Source organism: Stigmatopora argus, chromosome 10 (assembly GCF_051989625.1).
Source record: "Stigmatopora argus isolate UIUO_Sarg chromosome 10, RoL_Sarg_1.0, whole genome shotgun sequence".
NCBI lineage: Eukaryota > Metazoa > Chordata > Actinopteri > Syngnathiformes > Syngnathidae > Stigmatopora > Stigmatopora argus.
In genome coordinates this window covers 9,480,334-9,501,822 of record NC_135396.1, presented here as the reverse complement: position 1 = coordinate 9,501,822, position 21,489 = coordinate 9,480,334, and the positions used below count along the sequence as shown (strand labels likewise).

General features: G+C 40.4%; 1 protein-coding gene across 11 annotated transcripts; it reads right to left on the bottom strand.

Moving 5' to 3' along the window:
* Positions 1-54: 54 nt before the first annotated feature.
* On the bottom strand, positions 55-21,480 carry mark4b (MAP/microtubule affinity-regulating kinase 4b). 11 transcript variants are annotated; one of them, XM_077612295.1, is made up of 19 exons: positions 21,260-21,480; positions 14,826-15,023; positions 14,082-14,135; positions 10,287-10,335; positions 10,148-10,213; positions 9,195-9,265; positions 8,886-8,942; positions 7,838-8,074; positions 7,644-7,763; positions 7,053-7,152; positions 6,867-6,976; positions 6,590-6,767; positions 6,303-6,523; positions 5,617-5,708; positions 4,581-4,865; positions 3,632-3,714; positions 2,471-2,515; positions 2,035-2,056; positions 55-1,339 (listed from the first exon to the last, which is right to left on the bottom strand). In XM_077612295.1, exons 1-19 carry the CDS (start codon positions 21,299-21,301, stop codon positions 1,006-1,008), a joined length of 2,364 nt encoding a protein of 787 aa, XP_077468421.1. In that variant the 5' UTR covers positions 21,302-21,480; the 3' UTR covers positions 55-1,005. The 11 variants fall into 11 exon arrangements, with proteins under 11 accessions (XP_077468421.1, XP_077468422.1, XP_077468420.1 ...); XM_077612296.1 differs by lacking the exon at positions 21,260-21,480 and adding an exon at positions 19,644-20,569 and having other exon boundaries at positions 6,614-6,767; XM_077612294.1 differs by lacking the exon at positions 21,260-21,480 and adding an exon at positions 19,644-20,566.
* Between the last annotated feature and the right edge of the window lie 9 nt (positions 21,481-21,489).

Genomic DNA, 21,489 nt, shown 5'->3' with positions numbered 1-21,489 from the left:
ATATATATATATATATATATATATATATATATATATATATATATATATATATATATATATATATATATATATATATTTAGGCCTAATATCTCCACCACTGCAAAGGAAAAATAAAAAATATATTTCAATATTGATTCTTGCAATGGCCAAAGTTTATCAAATTCACTTAAACAATAACGTGCATGGAAGAAAGTAAAACAATTGAGTGTTTAGCTAGAAAAGCTAACTGGAAAGAAGCCTAATCCATGGAGTAATAGCATTATGACACATGGAGATACTGCACCTAATAATAAATCACTGTTATGATTATTTTTGATAACTCGCATGCTGATGCAGCTTTTTTTTAATCACATGGCTGTGATTGGGGCTTGCTTATAGCAGTATGAATCAAAAGAAAAAAACATTCCTAATATATGACATCATTCTCCTTTCATTTCACCTCAAACTATTTTTCCACCCATGAACCAATTTTCTTTTCCGCAAAAATACAACTTTTCTCAGATAAATTCTTGTCTCCACAACCGCATACTATTCAGAAGAAAACGCATGACTTTTTAACAATTTCATATTATCATTAATATTTGATTATAAGGTTCCCGACCCTGTACTATTTTGTTAGAAAAAGTTAAATATTCTCATTTAAAACTGACCTCTTGAAAATATTGAAGGATATTTTTGGGTGGGGTCAAATTTTTCCAAGAAATTCCTTTTTTTCCCCCCTAGGCCAATATGACTTAATTATGAACTCAAGATTCTGACTTTATTCCTGCAGCGTAATAACATTTTCTTGTTTTGAATGTGGTCTGAACACTCGTTGGTAGCTAATCTCATCAGTCAAACATAAAGAAATTGTGTGTGTGTGTGTGAGACGTTCTCTTTTGTTTTTAGCAGTTCGTGAATAGCCACAGAAAGAGCGTCTTTGGCGGAGGCACGTTAAAAGAGTTTGCGCCCGCGTCTCCTTCCTCGCTGCCTGAGCTAGCCCCCAGAAACCCCCCCACCATGCCCTCAGAGCTCCAGCTCCTTGGACACTTTAGTGGCGATGTCCCTGAAGGCGAGCGGCGCCCCCCAGAGGCGCTTGAAGCGCACGCCGCTGCTCTGCGCCGGCCCGCCGGGCAGCTGGCACACTTCGGCCTCGAAGGCCACGCGGGCGCCGGCGGCGCCGTGCGTGCAAGACAGAAGGAAGGGCCCCGCCAGGTGCACCTGGCAGCCGCAGCCCTGGGCGGCCTCCCGCAGGGCCAGGACCACCTCGGCCGGGTCGCGGGGGCTGCGCACCCTCACATCCCAGCCGCATCGGGGGGTCCGGGGCTCGCTCGCTTTCTGATGCCCAGATATATGGCGACTGAGGCAAATGAGAGGTGGTGAATGGGGATGAATAAAGATTCGGTGAATTATGAGGAGTTTAATGCAGATGGATGGGGGGGAAAAAGAGAAGAAAATAGATTAAAATCACACATTTGTTACAATTCCAAGCTGCTAAATGCTAAACGAGTCTCTCTATACCAGTGTTTCCCAATAATAACAAGGACGACTGCACATTTTTCTTTAAATAAAATAAAGAAATACAGACTAAAGTCCAATTACCATAATTTCTGGCTGTAATGGCATTTCTTGTCACATTGCAGTTTCGAGCATGTCAAGTCTAATTTGTGTGCATATAAGCCGTACCCTTGATTCAGTCATTATTTTTATAGTTACAAATACGGCTTATACATGAGAAAATACGGTATACCCAGTCAGTGCGCATGAGTTCATTATTACGCATTCATTTTATGATTATTAAAAGTAACTTTCATATTCATTCTATATGAATACTTTAAATAAAATGGATATTTATTGTAGAAAATTTTATCGTATATTTGTATTACTGCTAGTTTGTGTTTTTTGTTCTTTTACAGAAAAAAAACGTGATTTTTTTCTACATTTCATGTCTATAATGAAGATAAAAAAATGTATAAAAATTAGTTTTGTTTTTTTACAGGATGGCCTAGCACAAGCAACCACACAACACGGCTAACTAGCACTAAGTAACGTTACCTGTTGCTTCTAGCCAGAGTCACTGAGAGAAAACACATACAACTTTCAGAAAACAAAAGGAGAACTTTATCAATTTAAACTTTACTATTGCTTGGTGCTTATCTGGGCTAAGAAAAGAGTTTTGACAAGCAATCACTTGTTCTCATCAAATATAGTTAAAGGCCTTAAGTGATAACCACTGTTAAAAAAAGCATTAATGACAATAGATATTCATTTATTTAAAAAATGACTTCTAAATAAGATTTTTCCTCCCAATTGTTTTAAAAAAATAATAACTTTTTATTTGGGGGTCAAAAAAGGACCACATTCATATACACGACACATGAGATGACGTGACTGTTAGAATGGAAGGTTTCTATCATGCAAACCACTGTGAACTTAAAATATGCCACACGCCAATCAAGTTAGAAGATAGAAAATGTTTTTAGTGACTCACCTTGTGACCGGAGATCTGCTGATTCTCTCAGGTTCGTCTGTGACCCTCAAGAGGAAGACAAAGATTTCCATTAGAACACAATTAGTGCAAAAAAAACAACAACATGAATATTATTATTATCATTATTTTAAACTCCTTGCTTAAATTCTACTTCAGCGAGTCCACCAATCACAGCACACATGGTTAACCGTGCGACCAGTCGGCATGTGTAAACAGCACACGTAATGAACGAGAGGACCATTCTGTATTCAAACTGTGATCTCATCTGTGTTGTTACTGATTTTATCAGATGATCAGTTTTTTTGCAAGCCGACATCATTTTAAAAGTCCTCTTTAATTGTTTAACATCACCTCAGAAGAAAACGAGGAAAATAATGTTGCCAAAACAAATTTAAATAGGGGAGAATGGGGGATTTGTTTGCAACTATTAAAATAATAAAGTTAGAACGATACATTCATCTGGAACAATACCTCGATGGTTGTTTGACTAAATAATTGCATAGGCAAGATCGATAGCTTCAATGTTTCAATCTATTTTTCTAAATATTTCAGCGAAACAATTGTCAAAAATGTCAACATTTCTTTGCGTTTTATCTTGTTTTACGCCAAACTTTGTGATAAGTGTATTCAAACCAATCAGAGGCCCTTAAAATGGATCAAAACTGAATTCTGGAAGACTGATGAGAAATATCTTATTATTGCCCAAAGAACTACTACTTTTTTTTGACTCTGGAAAATATGTTGAGAAAATTTTGTTTCATAAGAAGAAAATGGGCGAAAAGCTGTATTTTTGAACATGGCTTTAACCCATATTCCCCTCCAGTTTGTCAACAGAAGGTCCAAACATGGAATACAGAACAAGACTCGTCATCTAAATATATTGATAAAAATACGTAGCCTGAAAACCAGGCCACCCATTCGCTTAGTCAGACTGACTGACGGACAGACACAGTGCAGACACACACTCGGGTTGTCGCTGGTTTGAGCGGTCGTCAGACATTTAAATGCAAAAAAAAAAAAAGTCATAATTGTCCTGATTTTGTCTGACTCGACTCCAACCAGTGAGTGATAGGATATTGAAATCCACACACAGATAAGACATTTAGATGGGCATGGAGCGTGACACACAGCAGCCAGAAAAGATGGGAAAGGAAGACTTACTAATTGTTTTTGTGGCCTGCGGAAGGGCGTGGCCCGACACCGATTTGTTTGAGCTCGGATGCTTAGAAGGGTCAAGAGTGACCCTGGAAGAAGAGGAAGAGGAGGTGTGGAATGACACAACAAGAGCAGATTGTCAGAGCAAAGAAGGAAGTCAAGAAAGGAGGAGGGCGGGAAAACAACGTGAAGGTGAGAGGAAACAGCAGAACATTGAAGAAGAAGAAGAAGGAGAAGACAGGATGGCGGATCGGCAGGTGACTGGCCAGGGGAAGATAACGTGTTAAGACAATCAAACAGGAAAAAGCAAAAACTAGCGCCACGACACGAGACAGTTGTCCGCCTCGGATATGCTGTGCGGTGTCACAAAAACTACTTTAATGGGGAAAAGGACACCGCATGACCTTTACTTAAAGCCTTGTTTCCACCTGCCGTAATGTCAGGAAAAGATAACACTTGGTATAAATGACCAATCTGGAAAAGGTTGACCAAAGAAACTCTTCTATTAAGATCAGAAAAATGAAATTTGCTTTTTTTCCCCAATGGATTTCTGTTGGGAGTCACATGATAAAAGTATTGCCTTTCCCTTGAAAGTCATGAGAAAATGCTATGCTATACCCAAGTGAAAAAATACGCAGTCTAATATCACACTGCAGCGACAGCAATTGAATTTAACAGCCTGGTGGAAACAAGGTCAAAAAGGTCAACCTAAGGCGGACAACCTATCAACCTTGAAGGAAAAAGAATAAAAGCGGATATGTTAGTAGATGAGACCTTTATGTACTTGTAGGAGTCATTAACATTAGTACAGACTAGAGTACAACATCATCAAGTACATTTGAAAATGTCCATTTTTTTGGGGGGGGGTGCTAATCAATTAGCTGCAGCGCTAGTCCACACCGTTAGCAGACGCCTCTTCTTCCCATCAAATTTCTCACGCGGCTTCTCCGCTTACCTGCGGGTCAACTTGGAGGTGAGCTTGCTGAGCAAGTTGCTGGTGGCACGCGGGGTCCTGGAAGCGGGCGGGGGGCCGCCAGAGTCCAGGCTTGGCGTCGGCGAGGCGGGCGACAAGTGCAAGGGTGGCCGGCGGTCTCGGATTTGCCCGCCGTGGAAGGTGCTCCTGGCCGTGGAGCCTCGGGTGAGACGCGAGGAGGGCGTAGAAGCCGAGGAGGACGACGCCGACGCGCCGCTAATGCTGTGGGTGGAGGGAGAGGCGGGGGGCAGCCGGTGGGAGAGGGAACTGCGGGGCGGGAAAAGACACAAGGTGGAACGTACGTTTCCAACGCTCACGTCAAGATGTCACACTGTATGAGATATAAAAGTGGCCACGGCGCCACGTGTTGAAAAACGCGTGCATCAGTGCACGTGGGCTTGCACGTGAGCGCCTGGCGCCGGCCGGGCTCATGGAGCACTCTGGAATGGCATCACATTGACAAAGCCTCAGAGGCAAATAGATTGGATGGGGTCGTTGGGGCGCGGTGCCAGCAGCCACTTCATCATTGCGGTGCTGGCGAACACATTTGTATGCGCCCCCATTGACTTTCTCTCTAATCACTTAAAAAAAAAACAATTCTGGAGTCAAAGAGGGCAAGTGTGACCCATGGAATGGGAATGGGAACCTCTTTTCCCCTCTATAATACCTGCTATCTACTCATTGGCTGCCAGAAATCTAATCCATTTTGACTTGGAAGGGTGACTAGACATTTTTAGTAGTTAGGATTATATCAAATATAAAATCATGAATAATCATGAATTAACTTCCTATATTGAATGACTATTTATTCATGTTAGAACATTTTCCTATTTTTTTGTGTGCATGATGATGTATGAGAGTTAGATTTAAGTTTTTCTTTTCTGATTTGATATATGATATTTCAATCTCCAACAAAACCTGGATGGAAGAACGTGTCCAGTTAGCAGTATGTTGTGAAGTTTGTCTCATGACAACTGTCCCCAAGAGGGTTAAAGTTACTGTTCCACATGCTACTCACCTGTTTTCTTTGCCGTTTTGCAGCAGCGCGTGTCTGTCCGTGCTGCAAACGTACGTGTTCCTTCGCGTCATGCCACTACCTGAGACATTATTCTGTTAAGGGGAAAAAGACAACATCACCAAGTGAAGACAAGCTAAAAATAAAAATGTCAAATACAGAAAAGGTGGGATGAGGTCCGTATTTTCCGGACAATAATTGCATTTTTTTTCATAGTTTGCGACTAATTCTCAAGAGCGACCTATGGTTTTTTTTCTCCTCTCTGACCACCGAGTCAAATCTTCACAAAGTCATAAAATCTTGCCCTGGGAGAATATATTCGAATGACAAATTTTTATTTTTTGCCAATCATGATATATATATTTCAAATATAAAAATGAAAAGAACGACATTGCTTTGAAATGTATTGGGGCTGCTGAAAAATATTGAAAATGTCCGTCACTTAATTAAAAAAAAGGGCCATTATTTTAACACTTTTGGTCCATAACATAACAGGAATGATTACAATTCAAGCGAATAGTGTACACGGCAAGAAACGAGATCCTCACGCATTTACCGTTTATATTAAAGGGTTCATCCCAGGGTAATCTCCACGCTCCTTAAATTCCCCGAAATCTAACATACTTGGCTAATCCGAACAGATGGCGACACAGACTTGAACGCAACTGTATTGTTTCAATAATCCGTACCGTGGTAGCGTTGGCGTCCTTGCGTCTGTCGGGGATCTCGGCTTTGTTGGGGTTGTGGGCGGAGCTGACCATCGGACTGGAGGGAGTCGGGATGCTCCGAGAGCCCACCGCATTGTTGCTGGCCTTGCGGACCGAGAGCCTCTCCTCCTTTAGCCCCGCTGCTTCTCCCACGGTGCTCGGACTTCGCTTGGGATGCGCCGAGCCGGGAGCCGCCGGACCGCCTGCAGGACGAAAACACGCCGGAGGATGAAGACCACCGTGAGGACAGGGGGACCGCGACGTCGTACAGAAGTCCGAGTGTCGTCTCTGACGCTGGTAGGTGGAGACGCTGCGCAGTGGCTTGTGAGCGGAGGAAGCGGCACCGGAGGAGGACGAGGAGTGCTTGCTGGTACCGTTGGCGATGGCGCCTGCCCTGACCCGGGCCAGGCTGAGATTGCTGCCGGAGCGGGACACGCTGCCTTCGAACTGAGGCAACAATGGCAGCGTTGTGTTGGGAGTCAATCGCATTGACGATGGAAATGAGCCATCGGAGACGTGAACAAAAACCCATGCGGATGTGCTTACCTCATTCTTGCGCGCCAGCAGCAAGTACGTGGCCGTCACTTCGTTGTACTTGTGACTCACTAAAGAGTCTCTGATCTCCTCCCGGGTGAAGCCCATTCCCACCATGACATCTGCAATAACGATTGTCAGTCCATGGCATCATTCTGTGGGTCTCTGTTTTGGGAGGAAAGGGGCGGGGTTACCCACCGATGCGGGCAGTGTCGTTGAAGTCTTCCTCGGGTTCTTTGTGGGGTTTCAGCTCTTCTCCATCGTAGCTCACGTTTAACCATTTGTCTTTCATGATTTGCTGGGACAATGATAAGAGAAAATGTTGTCATTATCTAAAGATTATGTTAATAAAAGGAGGGGTGCAAAGGTAAATTGATTTGGATTGATAAACCAACAATTCCATCAAATTGATCGAATGGCAAAAGAATAGTCATCTGAAATGGCATTTGGAGAAAGAGAATAGTTTTCATTCATTGTCAAATATCGTCATTAAATTGGTGATTTACACCTCGACGAAATGCGACCACGTACAATTTTGAAGAATTTTCAATAACATTTAAAAAAATAGAAGATATACCTCACCACCAAGCCTTCAAAAAATGAGTAACTCCTCTATGTCAATGTGTGTTTTTCAGACATTATTTCATGCAAAGCAGCACAATTAAATTTTAAGCAGAAAATGTAATGTCACTTTAAGACACTTTGTCAAGATTAGAACGTTTAAAACTTTTTAGGACCCCAATGGAAAAAAAAATCCAATTAACAAGACCTACTACAAATGTCACGCACCTCTAGCGAACAGCGCTTAGTAGGGTTGAGAACTAAAAAGCGGCGAAGGATTCCCTCGCAGTCTGTGGACATGTAGAAGGGCACGCGATACTTCCCTCTCAGGACACGCTCGCGTAGCTCCTAATCACAAAAAGAGATCAGACGAGCTTGGAACGGAGAACAAGATGCTCGAAAGAATGGAATCATGTGGCAACCTTCAGGTTTTGCCCATCGAAAGGCAGCGAACCGCTGACGAGCGTGTAGAGGATGACGCCCAAGCTCCAGATGTCCACTTCGGGGCCGTCGTACTTTTTGCCTTGGAAGAGTTCGGGAGCGGCGTAAGGAGGAGAGCCGCAGAAGGTGTCCAGCTTGCTGCCGGCCATGAACTCATTGCTGAAGCCAAAATCAGCAATTTTGATGTTCGAGTTGGCGTCCAGTAGCAGATTTTCTGCCTAGATTGCCAGGACAAAATAGATGATGTCAGAGTGGCACATGTTCAGATCGAAATGCACTTCAAACGGGTTTAACAACTGAGGTAGCAAAACGATGGCTCTGGTATTCTTCATCAAATTTACAGCTGGGATCATGTCAATATTATCCTGAATTCTCCATGGTGACTAAAAATGGCGGAGTGGTTTGGTGCTCGGGGGTCACTGTCCTTGCAAATCGCTTGTGCAGACAAAATAATAGCAATGTCTCAATCAGATAGTGATTTAGTATCAGTATCAATCATTTAGTATCGGCAGTAGTTATGGCTAGTTTTGGAGTATTGGATTATAGTGGATTTGGTCACAAGATGGGATCTGATCCAAAATTCCCGTGTGATTTCAATTCTATTGTGCTTTTCGGCTGGTGAAAATCAAACCACAAGGCAAACATGTACGCTGAGTGAGACTAGAAACTAATCATATCAAGAGTTGGGTAATATTTGTAAATATAGCATTTCTCGACGAGGGATCAGCAGGGCTCACTTGAATACAAAAAATATTATTTGTCATTCATTGGTGACCTTATTTTTACTGGTCTAAAAATATGGATATGTAATTGGCATCGGATCAATGATGGCAAAAGATATTGGGGAAAAAAAGCTTGCAAACAAAGCTTAAATATTAAAATAGTGTGATAAAATGAGCTATCTCGGAAACTATTTTCTTGAACATTTTGCTGTTTTTGGACTTTTTCTCTTTGTTTTAGGCATTTACAGGCTTTTTGGGCATCCAGTTTTCCCCCGGAAAATGTTTTTAAACTTGGACAAGCGCTCACCTTCAAATCTCTGTGAACGATGTTTTTCTGATGGCAATAGTGCACAGCTGAAACGATCTGTGGAAAGACAATAAAACATGCTTCAAGTACAGTAGACGATATACAAAAGAGAATGACATAGCCTCAGTTTGTTTTATTCTTCAGTGGAAATATTTGTGGCGCCTTTGCGTCACACTCTGCTAAATTATAGCTCATGTTTGCTGACTCACGTGCCAACACCGCCAACTTTTTAAAAATGTTTATGACGAAACAGATCACTCATTTATTGTAATTAAACCCTGAGAAAAATGTGTTATAGTTGTAACCGACCTGCCGGAACTTGCCGCGTGCCTCTTTCTCCTTCATCCGGCCGTGAGCCACAAGGTAGTCAAAAACCTCCCCTGCAGGGAACGAAAAAACAGAATCAGTCAGTAATGTTTACTGCAGAAGCCAAGATTTTTTTATTTAATATTAGGATTGTTGTCATTGAGGAGGTGGCGATAAATCTAGGGTGTAAATATGTATGTGTGTATGAATATATATATATGTATATATATATATATATATATATATATATATATATATATATATATATATATATATATATATATGTACACACACATACACACATATACATATATTTATATTTCAGCAACACATGAATTAATTTATTTATATATTTATTTATGTATGTATTTCTTTATTAACTTGCTTTTTACCTATCTATTAATGTCTAAAATGCCTTTCCTGTATCTGCATTCTCACCCTCTTGCTACTGTGACAATAAAATTTCCCGAACACGGGATGAATAAAGTTATCCAATTCAATCCAATCCAATCCAATAAATATCTGCCCAGTAAAATAGACTTAAACCCATTTTTTTAATCTTAAACACATACAACAACATGAAATTATGGTTGTATTTAGCCACAATCTTGTTTTAAACGTTGGCCTAACAACTGATGGTGAGTCATCAACTCAAAAAAAAAAAAAAAAAAAAACAACAACTGAGTCACAAGTCCACTTCAGCTTGTTATGAGTTCTCTCTTGGTCTTCTTATTCTGAGAATAGATTATAACTGTCTACTGCTGCCATTTATCAACCAAAAAGTCTGATTTATAGACAGACAAAGAGATGATATCCTTGTAGAGTGATGCATTGCTCATCTCCGGTACAGCACACAAAAGAACGTACAACAAGGTCATTTTCTACTGGAGGTTTGCTCACAAAAAAAGAAAGAAACCGTTGAGATGTTGGAGGCCAGTACAATAGGTATCACTTACCTCCACTAGCATACTCCATGATAAGGTAGAGAGTCTTTTCTGTCTCTATGACTTCAAAAAGCTGGACTGTATCACACACAGAGAAATGGTTAGACTAAATAAAACCTGGCAATAAAAGATAAAGTTAGGTGTCACTCACCAATGTTGGGGTGGTTGAGGGTTTTCATGATGCGTACCTCACGAAAAAGCTGCAGAAATCAAAGATTATCTTATTAATACGACTCGTATTGATACCACTTTAGCCCACTCTTGCAATGGGATATAATAATGCATTTGAGGGAATGATGCATTGATAAATATGCTGAAATTACAATGGTTTGATGGCAACCCTCATAACACCAGCAAAATATATCCCCATTTACAATGCTATTTAATGCGTCATGAAAGGGAAAAAAAACTGAAAAATAGGTTTGGTAGCGGCTTATAAGAAGAAGTGAACAGACAATAAAACTTCACTTCCTCATCTTGTCATTGCTACATCGCCATAAGAAAAGACATTTGGGCCGGTTGAGCGGCTCGCCGTTTTTAGACGTCAAATGACGCACGAATGAAAACAGGCACTCCCTAAATGACGCCACAATAGCCAAAGAGCGTGAGATTTGTGAGGTGCTGTGAATTTACTGCATTTGGAAATGCATTTTGTTTTTCGAGGTGCTGCGAAATATTATAGAAAGTGACTTCAAAGGGATACCAGATGATATTTTGAACACAAATCCATCCAAAAAGGGGGTAGGTAGGTCAATCCAAAATAGTCTTCCTTTCTCAGATGCCTAAGCCCCGCCCATTAGAAAATCTAACAGAAGATGATGTCACACGCAGATCTTTGCAGCCTGCTAGCATGCTATCCTAAGCTTTCTATTCTCTTGCTGCCGTGTGATGGTCTGTCATTCAGGCAACATGTGCTAACTAGCATAGCACGAGAAAGCTAGAACTCTTATTGTGACGTCACAGAAACTATTTGGCTCAAAAACGGGCGTTCCACAGTGGATTGTTTTGGGGAAAAACAGCTAAATTTGAGTGCCAAATTTGTGGTTACCATTTTTCATAGCAGCTTTAATTTGTCAATCAAACCGTTTTATGACCTCTCAGAAAATCTGTTCTTGTATAATTTGAACTAAATTGCAAATTTAGGACATTTTTTCATTCTCTGAGATGCTAAAACAATATTAAAAAATAGGCACGCAAAGTTTTGCGGACTTCCTAATTACATTTTTCGATACGATTCTTGATATTTCTCGCTAATTAGCAATAGCCATCATTCCAAAGAGCAACTGTTTGAGATGTTCAATTGGTTATACGCCACAAGAGCTGTGTGTGCAGCCAGCGTTGTGGTCCTCAGCGGGATTAATACCGGCATTGTCACGGAAACCATGACGCGGCACGGCCGTTGTCATGGCAGCCGGCCAGGAAGTGAAATGAATGATCCACAGAGGGTTCCAACGGACACGACCAGGTGGAAAAGCCACCCAGAAATTTAGACTCTTGTTCATCGCACGTTACGACTGACGGCACGTGTAATAAAGTCAAGTTGAGGTGACAGGCTCATCCTCTTAATTCTTTGTAAAGTACTCAGATGCTCCACTTAGTTAATTTGATTACATGTGCTGCACTCTTTACAGGCTGGTGTGTTGTGTCACCTGTTTTGTTTATCCATTGGATAGTGCTTGTCCACATTAAAATGCATTTTGATTGGAAGCCTTCAAAAAGACACCAAATTAAATTATAAACCTTTGAGTGTAAAGACCGATCGACAACAAACGCAAGCGCATTATACCGAATGACTAACCATGTTGCTAACGCTAAGCTAATCAGTGTAGAACCGATGCCGTATGTTTATTTGCTATCAACTTTTGGCTGCAGTTAAAAAGTATTACGTGGGCCTCTTTTGAATACCGACGTCAGACACAATTGTTGGAGTGGATTAAAAAAAAATCATCATTCACAAATTAATCCAGGTTGATGAGTCTGGTTCCAGAAAAGCCCCCATTAATCCATAATTATTGTGAGTTATTTTTGGACTGAGGATTTGGCTTTCCACTGATTTTCTGCCATTAAAATATCAACCAATTGCACCAGTGAAGCCACATTTTCCACCAAAAGTCATTGCTATTAGCCTTTAAATATGGGGCAGTTTCCCTGTGTTGTTTTCATGCTGCTTGTGGGAAATGCTGCTCCCAACATGACGGCCATCTTGTCCATGATTCTTCATACCGAAGCTGAACAAAGCCCTCTCGAAATTGACAATGGCAATGCATATAATTGCATTACACATGCAGACAAAAGGCAGCCAGGCACCCAAAGTCTACATAGTGTCCTACTCTCTATGTTGTCTTTCTTCTGTCCTTTTCCAAGGCCCCTCAACTCCCCACCTCGCCCTGGTGCCCTTTTGTTTGCCTGTCCGCAATTCAAATCCAGGTTTAGGGGGCCAACATGGGGGATATGTTTCTTCCCAGCATTGCCAGAGCACGGCTCCAATCCAATGCAGCCTCCAAACACTTCATCAGTCTCACTATCGGACAGCTTAAGGGCACATTTACATGACAACAATCCACTGAACCTTTCCCTTGGCATGTGCGAGGATTTCAGAAACAATGCTTCAAATATCTATACATTAAAAAAAAAAAAGTAAATCTATGGATTGCGTACATTCTGCTCAAAATGTGGTTTTGTTATGGTTTAAATAAATTTGCATACGAATACACATGCCATGTAATGATGGTGATTTTAAAGAAAGGAAAATGACATTTTCTCTCAAACGTCATATGATGTCAAAGCTAGCCAAAAACAGAGGCAGAACGACTTGTTGGCATCCAGGCCAGATGGGAACGACTATTACACAAGGCCAGTCGGCGTCAACACACTAATGTTATCACCACTTGTTAGCTAATCAGCAGACAACTCATCAATAATCCGGCCGTGTGTGCCCGATGCTGTATTGATTGTGTTTCTGGTGCTGATATAGTCAACGAATAATTAATTAGACAAAAGCTGTTTGTTTGCTGGATCAAGTGTGACTTGCGAGCGTGTGACACTATTACTAAAATGTGTTTTAACAATTGAGAAAGAACAAAAAACAAGGTTTAACGGTGCACATAATGATAAGTACACTGACACTGTGTTAAGCAAGGGGGGGGAAAAAGCTGTTCAAACATTGGCGTGTGTGGCTGCGTTTGCAGTCCACGCACGAGGTACTGAATCAGGACTCAATAATGGACTGTGACTGCAATTCTTTGAAAAAAAAAGACCCTAAGACATAAAAAAGCACGCTGTCAACACGATACATTGCTTATAAATAGGATTTTACCATAGTTGCCATTGGGTTGGTTCATTTGTTAACTGAGTAATATACAATTTCATGGACAATATGGACATTAAAAGGGGTGGATTTAGGCCATAGATTATACATAGAATGGCAACATAGACCATTTATTCCATATTCAATGACGACGTAGGTAAATAAAAGGCCCTCTAAATGCAACATCACAACAAAAAATGGTGAAAGATGACCTTTTCAGCAGCTAATAACGATCAATTCTCCACAAAAATGTAGGAAATGACAAAAATTAACCAATGGCGACCATTGACGGCGACACACATTCAACCCATTTTGACTGAAACCCCCCCATTCAAATTGGATTTGATGTCTCTTCCTATCATTGGCATTTAATGAGTTAATATATATTCATTCATTTTCATCACTGCTTAACCTCGTCAAGGTCACGGGGTGCTGAAACCTTTCCTGGCTGATCTTAGGCGAAAGGTGAACTACACCCTAGACTGGTGACTTTATAGATATATTTATTTACCTTGTAATCATAAAAACAAAAATTCCACAATGTTCTTAAGAAATCAGTGAACAGAAAATATAAAAGGTTTAAAAAACTGTTAAAAAACACACACCCAGTGTTTAATTAATGAAATAAAATTGACTCACCTTTTGTAGGCTTGAAGGGTTGAGTTGGGTTTTATCAATGATTTTTATTGCAACCTAAGCAACAAACAAAAGAAACACAAGTTAATAACCATAAAAACGGGTTTCAATATCTGAGAACACAAACAAGCAACAGTTGTTTCATGTTGATTAGAAGCCGGACCAGTTTAGATATAATATTCAAGTATTTATTTTTTAAAATCGGATTAAAAGAACTGGATGTAAATATTCCGTTTTTTATAGATTTAAAACAATGTTTATTTGAGCTTTTTTTCTTAGTAAGGGAAAACGTCTTTTAATCATCTGTTTTTCATTTCAAAAGGAAACTGAATATTTTTTTAATTATCTTCAATAATAAAGTGGAAAACAGAAAATATTTTTAGATATTTATTTTTAGATTTTACAAAATGCCTTTTCAACCAAAAACACAAAGGAAAAAAATGGAAGAAAATTTTTCAATTATTGATTTAAAAAGGGGAAAATCAGGAAATATAATATACATTTATAATCTTCATTTGAATTTGACCCTGAGACAGAAAGTCGGCACTCATGATCTACTCTCTCGGGCCGCGCAAAATGATGTGGCGGGCCAGATTTGCCCCCCTGGGCCGCCACTTTGACACCAGTGCATTAATTTGAGAAAATAGAGAATGTGGCCTATGTGCAATACTTTGGAAATATTTTAGTTTTTGCATGTAGAGTATACTGTACGATTTGCCTTGAATTCACCGTGTTCCATTAGCGTACCTCTTTACCCGTCAGGATGTGGCGCGCCAGTTTGACCTTGGCAAAGTTGCCCTTGCCGATGGTCTTGAGCAGCCGGTAGTTTCCGATGTGCGGCTGCTCGTCTGAGCAGAGTGCAATGGAGTTGCGGCATCTGGCGCCCAACGAGCGGCTGGACCAGCCTGACCCTTTATCTGAGCGGCTGGTGGACAGCGAGGTGTGCTGAGGACAAATATCAAAAGATCCTTTTAGAAAAATGCAAACAAATCAATGAAGATAACATTTCATTTATTTTTGGGGGGCCCAAAACTGGGGTACAGTATAAAGAAATAAACAGAAACAATGAAAAAAATACACCATTCTGAAATCAAATGACTTTCTATATCCGATTGCATTAAAGCGGACAAACAATAAATCTAAATAGAAGTCTCCATTAGGTTTTGCTATATCATTTATGAGCATAAAACATAAATAATGTATATTTTTCCTATCAAATCCAACATGGATGTTCTGCTCTTCACCTTAATTTTGCCATCCCTTCCCCCAATCACCGCCACACAAAGCAATTTGCCTCCCATCTCGCTTTGGCCACGCCTTTCCCAACCTCCCTTTTGTCTCGTGGCGTATCTTCATTTTGGGAAAGCTCACATCAATTTGTGCCCCCGTCACCCTCCATCAAATCCCACACCCAAACATCCCCCGTTTATCCAGCGTATCGCAAGACACCAGAGTGGGATAGTACAACTACACATGTATGGAGGTAAAATACTATTGCAAGCTCCTTGTTTTGACTTGATAAAGAGTTGGCGAGTCATCAAATTTGTTGATAACTAAAAATACATTTTAAGAAGGATTATGGAATTCATTTTTCTGTGGGTTATGGGAGTTAATAGTAGTTTAACCCATGAATTCAAAGAGTGTGCTGTTGTAGCTCGTAAAAACATGTATATATATACATATACATATATATATGTATATATATATATATGTATATATATGTATATATATATATATGTATATATATATATATGTATATATATATATGTATATATATATATATGTATATATATATATATGTATATATATATATATATATGTATATATATATATATATATATATATATATATATATATATATATATATATATATATATATATATATATATATATATATATATATATATGATAAAAACACCCATAAACAGCAATACACATCCAACCCTTTTAGACTGGGAGAGCAAGCAGCGAATGAGGAATCACTGCCGACCATCCCAGTCCAATTGTGGACGTTTATTGCTGTCAAGGCCAGTCCATTAGGATGAACTCTGCTATACTGGAAAAATCTTGTGATGGCAGCACACAGACAAGTTATCTGTCACTCGGTGTGTATGTCTGCATGTGTTGTAACAGGAAGTGTGTCCGTGGACTACAGGAAGTTTGACATCACTGCCCGGCGAAAGAAAAAAAATTGGCGTGACCTTGAGTTCCTCTCGCATCGTAACAACAATTTCCTTTTACTCTTGTGAATTATGAGACATGAGTAGAAGCAAATATTCCTACGCTGTTCCTCTGGTTCATTTACTCTCACACACCCACATGCTAGCGTCTCTTGGCATGGTGAAAATAGATGCGGGTGAGTCACACAAGGTGTTATTTAACATGTCACATCCATTTTGTTAATGAAATTGATCTATTGTCGCAGTGTGGTGTCACGTTGTTGTGGCGACAAAAACGCATGTAAACTGCCTGAATTCCAAGCCCTGTTTTACATTTTCTTCTCTTTTCACCTCCAGTGGGTATCCTAAGATTTTTTTCCCCACATTATAAACACCAAAACGTCCCCTACAAACACGGAAAAGAACTGTCGGACATCTTTTTGCAACATTTCCAGTCTGAATGACGACAGCAAGCATGTCAAACAGCAAGCATGTCAAATTGTGCAATAAGGCCAAGATTTGTACAGGGCAGCCAAGGCAAAAGCTCAACAAAATATGTATGAATCAAATGCTTTTTTTTGCAAAACTTAAATAGCCCTATCATTACATCTAAAAGGAAAATAAATAAATAAAATGGGGTGGGATTTGGTCCACTTTACATTGGGCAAATTGTATGAAAATACTTGGGAAAACATTAAAAGAAGATTTTCTAAAAGATTATTTCCCCCTAGTACAGTTGCAACTTGTGTCATTTCCTTGTGTGTGTATTTTTGTTTTAGCATTCAAACTTCAAAAGTGGCCAGTGTTACCAAATGTCAGAAAAACAGAAGTTAGTATGCTTGTTAAATGTGAACTTATATGTGCTTTGACTGTTGAGATTCAGGAATCGTTTGTATGATAAAAATATCTTTCTTTTCTTTTCACCACCAGCCAACTATGTAAGTTATATCACATTTTTTAGTTGCACACACCTTAGCGGGCCCGTGTTTGCTGAGGCCTTTCAAGCACTTTCAAGCGAATACAGGTGAAAACATGCGTTACGTTTGAAGAATGACAAGCCAGCTTAAAAGTTGTCACGTGCACACACACTAGGCACTACGGTCGTTTAACATCACACAATGTCTGCCATTATGTTGCTTAGCCTGTATCTCATTACAATTTTTTTTTTTCCATCAGCACTCATAAATGCTCATGCTTCCAGGTGGCCATTTTAGTAGGAGTGGAAAGAACAAACAGATGGCACATGAATTACCGCCAAGACCACAACTTTAAGCTGGAAACATGGCCGTGAATGGCCCACTTCTCTGACCTTACTTATTACGTGATCCGGTTGAAAAACAAAACAGAAAAATACAGGCCACCTGAATCACCTCATGTCAAAGTTTGTAGGGAAGATACACGGCTGACTGAACCTCAGTGGAGCACATGATGGCGGGCCTGAGGAGCAGTGCCATTGCTAGCTAACAAGTTGTGACAGAAACCCAGTGAATCAAGTTTGAGACCAGTAAAATGTATCACTGGTAAATGGCAGCCTTCCTGTATTTTTCAAGGAATTTTCTTGGAACTTTTTCCCTTTTCAATTCTGTATTAAGTCGCTTTGGGGGATGTTTTTTCCCCAAATCATTCAGAAGACGTTAGCATGGTCATCAAATCCTAAAATAGAAGCTTTGAAGCTAATTGGCAGACTTCCTGACTTTTCAAGCATGGCTCTTTCTCTACATGGTAGACATGACAACCAATTATGTTGAAAAGTATACACGCTCCAAGGGTAGATTTTATGAAAGTCGCTACGAATGTGATAGAACTGCTGGTTTCTGCAACTAATTCTGAGTAGCTAACGGTTAGCGACAACATTTGCTTGGTGGTGAACTCCATAGCAACACTTGCTATACAACGATGACATGAAAAATGTGTTGGTATACAGAGCGCACTTGATAGTCGAAAAACAATAAAACGGTGCAAGTCTGCACAGGCACTAAGCCACGCCCACATAGGGACTTCCTTTACACACCCTGATCCAGTGTTTCCCAACCTTTTTTGAACTGCGGCACACTTTTTTTGCATTGAAAAAATCTCAAGAGACGCCACCATCTGAAATATTTGTAATTAAACAAGTTCTATTCATATTAATTTTCTCTCTGAATATTGTGATGTATGACTTCTTGCACATTGCTCTGGTCACACTGGTTGGGAAACACTGCCCTGATCAACCCCCAACACTTGCCTAATGCAAAAATATTACAGTCCTGCAGGAAAATAAAGACAAACCTGTCATCATATAACACGTCATGCCATTGTAGCTCTACCTAGAAAAACATTAAAGATTGCCCAAGTGTTTAATAAAGGTTTGACGGCCACAGGTTAAACCTAGATTAGTTATGTTTTCTATTAAATAAGCAGAATTTTAAAAATCTTAGGAAAGGCGGAGAAAAAACAACATTTCAAGCACCAATGCTGTTACCACGGTTAAGTTAACAAATAGCAGGGCTTGTGACTTTGGCCCAGTCCACACAAGAAACCTTTTAAATTACATTTTTTTAGAAGAAGCAGCTATCTTTTAAGAAAAGCAAATGGAATGAGGAAATATCCATTGCCACGCTTAAAATAAATTAGGTTGATTTATTTAGATTCCGGCATGCCCACGGCGTTAGCGTAGTCACATAATGACATTGGATTTGTTTATTGCGGTTTCTTAGGGAAGAAGAGTGGTTGGATTTGCTTTTGCATTTCAACAGATGAGACAGTAAAAATAATTGAATAGTGTCAGAAAAAGTTTCGGTAAAGTGGCAACACTGTCCTTTTCATCCATATATTGTGGTTAGCAAATTTCATCAAGTTTTGTGTGCACGAACAAACATTCTGTACACCGAAAGCCTAATGTACGGATATTTATCCACTCGAGCAGATGGTAAGTGTTAAAAAATTGATAAATTTGATGATGTTAACTAGCACATAGAAGTCATCATTGTTGTCTTGTCTTAAATCTACTAATCTCTTTACTGGTTAATGTTTGGAATTTATAATGTGCACCAAGTGCAAAAAAAAGTTCAAATAATTTGTTGTTTGTTTTTCTATTAATCACAAAATCAGGATAATACTGATGATAGCAGTGGTTATTTTGGTCACACATTTCATCTCAATCAAAATGAATTGAACGTCCATCGCCGTCAAAGCACTGAAATTTAAGATTTTTTTTACAAATTGGACGTCCATCCTTGTCAAAGAGGGGTGATGCGAGATTAGCGGGTGGTCCCGCATCAACTGGATTAGATATTGATCGGTTTTGGGGCGTGGGTGGCGGGGCTCATTGATCAAAATGGATTTGCCCGGACAACATCACTTTTGAGGCGCCCTATCCCCCCTCTCTACCTTTATGTATGTCTGAGTGTTGTTTACGTGCACTTACATGATCCGGATTCCTGTCGTTTCCGGGCAGTGCGGCGCGTAATAAAGACATGCTCGTCCCTGAGTGCGATTCCGGTCAGTAGAAGGGAAATAAGCAGACGGCTGCGTGTTCTGTAGACCCGGGGCCAGACAACACACCCCGTGGCTGTCAACAACAAACACGGCGAATTGGAGGGGGGGCAATCATACAATCTTCATGGTGACGGTCCGTGAAGGCACCACGGCGAAGAGTCCAGTGAACTCCACGCAGCTCCACATCATCGAGAAAAACAAGTAAATACCCAAAGCCAGGCCTGACTTTCGACCCCCAGCCCCCCTAGTGCCCCCCCTAATGGGGGGTTCACTCTCTGGCGGCCCCTCGCCTTTATCTCCGCATTCCGGTGGACAGACGGCGTCGCTAACAGGATGATCCCAAAGGTTAAGAAGCAAATGTCCTGGCAAGGCGGATAATTAAACCGCGGGTGCAGGCTAGCCGGCTAACAGACTAGCCGCCTTAGTCACTAGCTTGACAAAAAAGGCAAATTCGGTTTGGAATTGTCACAAATACACATCCAGGGGGGCACATTTCCACAGAGGTAGCCGGGGGGGGCCTTGCCACGAAGAAAGCCTCGAGGAGTTCCGCTACTCTTCTGAATGCGGCGACTGGAAAGCAGCAGCCGGCGTCCTGTTGTCAAGCAGCCACAAAGAAAAGGCGTATATATCTCCCCCGCGACGTCTCCGGGGGTCTCGGTACACTCGTTCGGTACCGGACCGTTAGATTAAGAGCAGAAAACGGCCGTCGGATATTCCCTGTGATGACTGTGAAAGGAGAAGACAGATTCGACTCTCCCTCATTTTTTCCTCCTCCCTTCGCCGACAATGGCTGTGATGCGTTCACAGGCGCGTGGAATATGCGACACTCCAACGGGGGAGATGCGTTCCAGGACGTCTCATAACCAAGAGTGTCTATATATACAGTGCGCTGTCACAAACGGCGCACTTGTTTGTCCTCGTGAAATACACGTATACATATATATGGGCGAAAATAGACGCTTTGAGAAGACACGGAATACGCGTGCCAGGGAGGGAAGATAATATGAAAATAAAAAAGAGAAATCAGGAGAAATTAAAGGAAGGAAAAGGGATAACAGTAACAGGGAGAAAAGAATAGAACAAAGAACAAACGAATAAAGAAAACCTTTATGCAGACCTCTATAAAACATCCAAACTGACGTGCGAATCCTAATTTGCAACATTATCCTTTTATAAAACCGCAATCCATCTTCTCAATCATCATTTGAAAACGTTATGATAAGATGCGTTTAGGAACTAGTTGAAAAAGCGTCAAAATTCAACTTCTGGAATTCCTGCTTTGAATTACTGGGGTTTAACATTCATAACTGTAATAAACTTGCACAATGGTAATCAAATGCAAGTTCTCAAATCAAATGACGTTGATGTCCTTTAAGACAAAAGGTCATTCATTCATTGATTATTACAGGCAAATAATTCATTTTATTATTGCATTGTTAGCCTGTTAAGGAATGAGTAGCTGAAAATATTTTAGCTCCTAAATGCATCAACCCATTTTAATATATGGGAACACTGATGGTAATATTTGACAAAATTGTATCTTACCTGGACTGACCGGGACCTTATTGACCGAATCCAAGGCCTCATCCTCAGCCTCTTGATTGTGATTCTTTAAGATAAAAAAAAGTAATGAAAGTCAAATAATCAGAGTCCAAATATCCCTCAGAGAAGCTTGCAAAGTGGGCACCGTAAAGATCTCTGCTCCGACTGTGGGGATCGATGCTGGAAAGAACATCCATATTTCCATGCAGCAGCACTAGCATCCGGTCAGCTGT

What these genes read in the sequence shown, in the direction of transcription:
- mark4b (XM_077612294.1), bottom strand. Translation starts at nt 19,694, where the DNA reads ATGTCTTTATTACGCGCCGCACTGCCCGGAAACGACAGGAATCCGGAT. An exon ending in ACATCCTGACGGGTAAAGAG is followed by an intron (nt 14,136 to 14,825) that starts GTACGCTAATGG and finishes TTTGTTGCTTAG; the next exon opens with GTTGCAATAAAAATCATTGA. An exon ending in ACTCTGGCTAGAAGCAACAG is followed by an intron (nt 1,340 to 2,034) that starts GTAACGTTACTT and finishes CATTTGCCTCAG; the next exon opens with TCGCCATATATCTGGGCATC.